The sequence below is a fragment of the Nicotiana sylvestris genome, chromosome 12 (assembly GCF_000393655.2).
Source record: "Nicotiana sylvestris chromosome 12, ASM39365v2, whole genome shotgun sequence".
NCBI lineage: Eukaryota > Viridiplantae > Streptophyta > Magnoliopsida > Solanales > Solanaceae > Nicotiana > Nicotiana sylvestris.
The window spans coordinates 158,030,974-158,037,512 of record NC_091068.1 but is presented as its reverse complement, the minus strand read 5'-3'; the positions used below and the strand labels follow the sequence as shown (position 1 = coordinate 158,037,512).

The 6,539-nt window shown below is 32.8% G+C and overlaps 2 protein-coding genes across 2 annotated transcripts; both read right to left on the bottom strand.

Moving 5' to 3' along the window:
- Positions 1–422: 422 nt before the first annotated feature.
- LOC138884000 (uncharacterized) lies at positions 423–1,130 on the bottom strand. Its single transcript, XM_070164736.1, has one exon. It carries the CDS (start codon positions 1,128–1,130, stop codon positions 423–425), a length of 708 nt encoding a protein of 235 aa, XP_070020837.1.
- A 277-nt stretch (positions 1,131–1,407) lies between these two features.
- On the bottom strand, positions 1,408–2,031 carry LOC138883999 (uncharacterized). Its single transcript, XM_070164735.1, has 2 exons — positions 1,818–2,031; positions 1,408–1,544 (listed from the first exon to the last, which is right to left on the bottom strand). Exons 1-2 carry the CDS (start codon positions 2,029–2,031, stop codon positions 1,408–1,410), a joined length of 351 nt encoding a protein of 116 aa, XP_070020836.1.
- Between the last annotated feature and the right edge of the window lie 4,508 nt (positions 2,032–6,539).

Genomic DNA, 6,539 nt, shown 5'->3' with positions numbered 1-6,539 from the left:
TAAGAGAAAATTCTGTTCACAACTCGATTACCTCGTTGACGTGAAAACTATAAACTTGTAGGCAGTGGTGGATAATACTAATTTTCTACTAGATTACACATTCCAAGAGATCAAATTGGTACCCAAAATTTGCATGGCTTCCACACCTAACATGTAGTATATATACAATTAAAAAAACTAATGTATTTATACAATGTAATTTTTCGACGAATAGGTGTCAGTTGACTCCCTTTATACAAGGGTAGCTTCATTCCTGTCAGAGGTGGAGCTAGGATTTGGAGTGTGTGGGTTCTAAAATTTAAAATAAGACTATGACCTAAAACTAATATACAATATCAAACTGACTAAAGAATGAGTATCGATATTTAATATATATTTAAAAAGTAACGAAAGGCAAACACAATATATGAATATAAACATTATCATTTCAATTGCATTCGACGAGTTGTCATGTTTTGAAAACGATCAATGATCGCATCATTAGATACACTTTCAAATACTTCATCCTCTATAAAACAAACTAAACAATCATTCAAAAAGTCATCACCAATCCTGCTTCGCAAATCATTTTTAATAAACTTCATTGAAGAAAAAGTCCTTTCAACCATTGCAGTAGCCACAGGTAATATCAAACTCAGCTTCACAAGCAAATAAATAAGTCTCCATGTCTTGTGAATATTTGTTTTAACCAATGTCTTCGACAGATCACCAAACCCTTTCAAGTTAGAGAATGCATTGTCCATTTCTCGCACATAGTCCATATAACTGTCAAGCTCATAACTAAGATCTTCAAGCTTAGAAGCAGTGAACTCATTTGGATAATATATAGCAAGTTTCATAATCTTATTTTTATCATAATTCGCAAAAGAATCATCGGGACTTAAACTAGCCATACCAAGAAGCAGAGAAGTATTCACTTTACTAAAACGACTGTTAAGCTCCGAAAGTTGCAAATCAATAGTAGCACAAAAAACCTCTACGTACAAACGATGGAAATATGTAACAATTGAGCTTTTACACTTCGACTTTCCAAGTGCATACTTCTCATCCATTTTTGGGATTACAATACCATTCTTATCACAAAACGAAGAGACATCTTCTATCAAAGAATTCCATTTAGATTCTCTCATTGTTTGCAATTGCCTCTTTGTGAAATCAACAAGTTTTATTGCACTAACAATATCTTGATCTTTTTTTGTAGGGCCATATTCAAAGCATATGTAATTGCCAATAGTTTTAACATCAAATGTAATATACAAACGAACTCATAAGATCTTATATCTTCCACTAGACTTTTGGCTAATGCTTTCTCCTGATAATTTGAACCCTCATTTGCAAGAACTCCAAGTATATGAACAATCGAAGAGAATAAAGAAATAAAGTTACGTAATGTCTTAAAGTGAGATCTCAACGAGTATCACCTGGTCTTTGAAGCCCAAGTTCTTGATTTAATCCACTTCCTGGATGAACTTCACCAAGCACTAATAACTCATCTAATTTTTCAGCTTGATCATCTCTAAGCATCTCCCTACGCTTATAAGAACCTCCAACAACATTCAAAACATTAGCAAGAATGTCAAGAAAATTATTTACATCATGGTATTTTTTTTTTTTGCAACAGCTACAAGAGTCAATTGCAACTGATGAGGAAAGCAATGTATGCAATGTGCCGAAGGATTATTTTTCAGAATCAAAGTTGATGTGTCCTTGCATGTTACTAGCTCCATCATACCCCTGTCCCCGTATTAGAGATGAACTCAATGAATGTTGTAAAAGCAAAGAATATATTTCTTTTTGTAATGCGTGCGCAGTTGTACCTTTAACATGGACAAGACCAAGGAATCGCTCAATAAGTTCACCCTCTTTATTGACATAGCGTAGAACAAGAGCCATTTGTTCCTTATGAGAGACATCCTTAGACTCATCAACTAATATCCCAAAAAAATTCTCATTCAAATTTTCAATAATTGCTTTCACCGTTTCTTTTGCACAAGAATTCACAATATCTTTCTGAATATTAGGAGAAGTCATGGTGTTATTTTTTGGAGCTTTTTCTAATACCATATTTTTCACATCTTCCTTCCTATCTGCATACCATTTTAAGAGATCTAAAAATTGGCCTCTTCTAGTAGAAGTTACACTCTCATCATGGCCCCGAAAAGGAATTCCTTCTTACAAAAGATACCTTATCACATCAATTGAAGCATTCAAACAAACTCGATGTTCACTTTTAATTTTCTCAAATTGCTTGTCCAAAGAAGTTAGAATGGATTGTGCTTGGTTCATTAAATCTAGCATCATCTTGAAACATCGATTATGAACACTACTCACGTCACCCACATGTGATTTAAGTCTTTTTAAACCTTTATTCCAACCTCTAAAACTATCTGTTGTGAAAGCATCACCTATATTTTTTCCATATCCTCCAACCTCATTTTTAAACAAGTAACAACAAAAATAAAATATTGCATCTTGTTTAATGTTATATTCTAACCATTGAGAACATGAAGTTTTAAACCATTCCGGATTAAAGTGACGCATTATTCCCCCAAAATCTCTTTTTGGAAAGACAAAACCACGAGGTTGACAAGCTCCATTTTGTATATAATTTCTCCTTACACGGTCACGTAAATTAGGAGGATATTCTGAAATTGGTTTTCTTTTAGCAGGATCGGGCTCATAATCATACATTTTATTCGATGCTTGGGAAGGATTAATATTGTTATTAATAACTGGACATGGAGAACTTGTCAAAGGAGATCTAGAAGAAGCTGCAGAAGCTTGAGTTTTGTAAAAACTCGTGATCATATCGACTTTTGCTAGAAAAACCTAAAAATCACAAAACAAAAATTCACTTGAAGTTGTATGTTTCAAAATGCTATAACAAACTATTCTTTATCTCCTTTGACATAGTTCAATTTGTAAACTATACTATGATTTGTTCCTAAAAATTTAAAAACTTAGTCTAGCTAGATAGTTCCCATAAATTGACAAAGAGAATCGAGGTGCCATAAGATATACCAATAAGAACTCATGAATGCACAGTGCTAAAATATAAAGAGCAAATGCAACAAAAATTGAACACAGATAAACAAATATAAGTTCAGAATGTCACTCATGTCCTCATAATCAAGTAAATATCCTTTTAATCATCTATTCATAAATGATACTAGAGTAATACTTTGTGATAGCACAATTCATTACACTAATTCATTACTCTTGTTAGCACATTTAGCCGATTCCCCTTTTACAATCAATCATCAGTAGCTTAATCTCAAACCAAATTAGGATCAACCGTATGACTTACTTTGTAACAATTTTGCACTATTTCTATTTGGGATTATTCATTCCAATACTAAAATAATTTGCCTCAAATCAGGAGTGTTCTAAAAGAAAAGGTTTTTTTACTAACTTTAAGTTTAACAATACCCAAAAATCAATTGAAAAGGGGTTAAGGATTTTGATTCACAGGAGATGGAAAGATGGACAGATACTTGAGACGAACTATTTCGATGTGGTGTCAAGAGAGTAGCAACTAGCAACGAAGTTGATAGAGGCAGCAGAACCCTAGTTTTTTTTTTATTTGGGAATTGGAAGAAAATTGTGTTTAAAGTTGGGAAGCTTGTGTTCTTTGTTTATTAGAAAGAAACACGTTATATTTTATTTTTAAATAATGTTATTTAGTGTCTGTTGAGAGGAAAGTGAAGAAAACGTTGTCGTTAAGTTGATTTGTGAAAACAATATTTAAAAAAAACGAAATAAAAATCTGCTTTAATCGGGAATTGAACCCACATCTTTTTCCAGCAAACGCACAACTCTTACCATTGAACCTAGATTTCTTTTGTTACTGGGTTCAGCATGATATATTTATATAGATGTGGTAAATTTTTCAATACAAATACAGGGTTTCGGAAAAAGTAACTGGGTTCGCCCAAACCCGCACCCACTACTGTACCTCCGCTCCTGATCCTTGTGGCTAAGTAATTATAATCAATCAACACCATATCATAAATCAAGTCCCTCTTTAGTAGATGCAACTCCAAAATTTTAAATTATTTCTTTCTTTCCTATCTTTTTTCATCTTTTCTTGAGCCGATGGTCTATAGGAAATAGCCCATCTATATTCACCTTGTAGAGGTAAGGTTTGCGTATACAATATCTTTCTCAGACTTCACCTGTAAGATTATACTATATTTATTGTTATTGTTGTAGATGCAACGTTCTACTTTAGAACTTTTTTTTTCAAGATAGTATGTTCTCACCTTCTTGATGCAAGTGTACATCTGCCTCTACTCGTATTTCTTTCAACTAACGCCATATGTTACTAACAACGTTTGAACAACAACACACAAATATAAAACCGTCCAAATATAGGAACCCATTAGAATAAAATATTTGAACTATATAGCCGCTTCAAAAAATAATATCTAATATATATATATATATATATATATATATATATATATATGTGTGTGTGTGTGTGTGTGTGTTAGACATAATCAGGTATATATTTTTATATAATTATTTTTGGCCGATCGGCCGAAGTAGAAATGACACCAGGTAGCTACTGTAAAGGGCCGCTATTTAGGAATTAGTCATACATCCTGAATTTTAGTTTTTCAGTTCAAATTGTCAGGACAAAAATGTCCTGAATCTTCACGGTTAGCCACTAATAACGCATGTATTTACTTTTAAGCCACTGTTTAAAATATCTTTAGTCTTTAGTCATTGCACTAATAAACTTTACCTGCCCGGACGAAAACACCCCTCTGCTCATAATAGTTTAGGACCAAGTGTCCTTAACTTTTGAACTTGCAACTCTAAGTTCAGGACTTCAGGACTGCATGTCCTTAACTTTTGGACTTGGAACTCGAAGTTCAGGACCACCTGTCCTTAAGTTCTGTGCTTGTAACTCTAAATTAAGGACTACTTGTCCTTAACTTTTGAATGTGTAAGTCTAAGTTCAGGATCTATTGTTCTTAACTTTTGAGCTTGTTAGTCTAAGTTCAGGACTTCATGACCTATTGTCCTTAACTTCTGAACTTGTAACTATAAGTTCAGGACCTATTGTCCTTAACTTTTGAGCTTGTTAGTCTAAATTGAGGACCAAGTGTCTTTAACTTTTAAACTTGTAATTCTAACTTCAGGACCAAGTGTCTTTAACTTTTGAACTTGAACTCGAAGTTCAGGACCAAATGTCCTTAATTTTTGAACTTGTAACTGTAAGTTCAGGATCCATAACGTAGCAGAAAACCAGTGGTAACACAGTACTAGAGGTTCTGTTCTCTACTAGATTGGGAGATTATTCCATGGTTTCCTCTCTTTCTATCTAGTTTCATGTATATTTCATTATTTCCCCCATTTTTTATTTTCCTCTTAAGTTGTGGTGTGGACAAAAATATTGGCAACTTTATCATTCTCAGATTTATTTTCCTCCATCTTTTAATCGATTCCACTCCATTATGGGTAGAAATTCTGATAATGGTCATGACGCAGAGAATTGGAATATACTAACAAAAACATATTGCCACTTATGGATCTATAACTGTCTTACTATTTATTGGTTATATTAACAATAAACGTTATATTATTTGCAATAAGTTAGTGTCATCTGTGAATATCTTTTGACAAAAGATAAAACCAAATATCTTTTGTCTCACAGACGGCGGCTCCCAGTCCTTTTCCCTAACATGAAAGAGATAGAAGAAAGAGTAACACAGTCTTTTCATATTAATTTTAATATACTAATGGCTACTATTGCTAAGCATTGAAAATCCTGGATAAAAAGTAAATATCATTTTAAAAGTGGCTACCCCACACAATTTTTACTCGGCCATATATGTAACTTATCCAAAAAAGGCCCTGTCCAAGTTTTTGGGCCAGAAATGATGTTGATGAAACAGAACCCATTATTTGTGACAATGATTTAAGGGAGTCACCTTTTACTCTATACTTTTCACTATGTTTGCCTCTTTTTGAAAATGAGAACTAATTTTAAGATCAAATTATATATTTGTTCTCTGTCTTAAGTCACTTCTAATTTATCATTGCTCCACAGATAGTTCTACTGTTGTTATTTTTTTAAAGTCTTTACTCAACTTCAACACTACCCCAAGTCTAGTTCGAAATTAAAAATTAAAAGATCACCAAGATATAAATGCTCCAAAAAGAGAGAGCTCGGGGCATTGTACAAAATAAAAGAAAAATTAACAAACTCTAAAAGAGCTTGTACCCAAAAGAAAAAAAGCTCAGATGCAGTAAACCTTTGTATGGGTCTAAATTTGCCTTCAAGTGATAGTTGGTCCATAGTTGGCCCATATATGTTCTTGTACTACACGAAATTAAGTATATTTGCCCTTTATTAATACTTTAGCTCATATATGCCCTTTTCAAAACGGAATCCACCCAAACTAATTAGTTCTTTCGTTAATTGTACTAAAGTGCATTACAAACACTATTTCCTTTTTATTAGTACTTTTTCCTTTACCTTTCTCTTTTCTTTTTTCTTTTTATTTTTATTTTTATATTTTACTTTTTCT

Bases quoted from the DNA above. Each gene is read 5' to 3' on its own strand.
- LOC138883999 (XM_070164735.1), bottom strand. From the start codon at position 2,031: ATGACTTCTCCTAATATTCAGAAAGATATTGTGAATTCTTGTGCAAAA. The intron at 1,545-1,817 runs GTACAACTGCGC...ATGTTGTTGGAG, and splicing joins TGGTCTTGTCCATGTTAAAG to GTTCTTATAAGCGTAGGGAG.
- LOC138884000 (XM_070164736.1), bottom strand. From the start codon at position 1,130: ATGAGAGAATCTAAATGGAATTCTTTGATAGAAGATGTCTCTTCGTTT.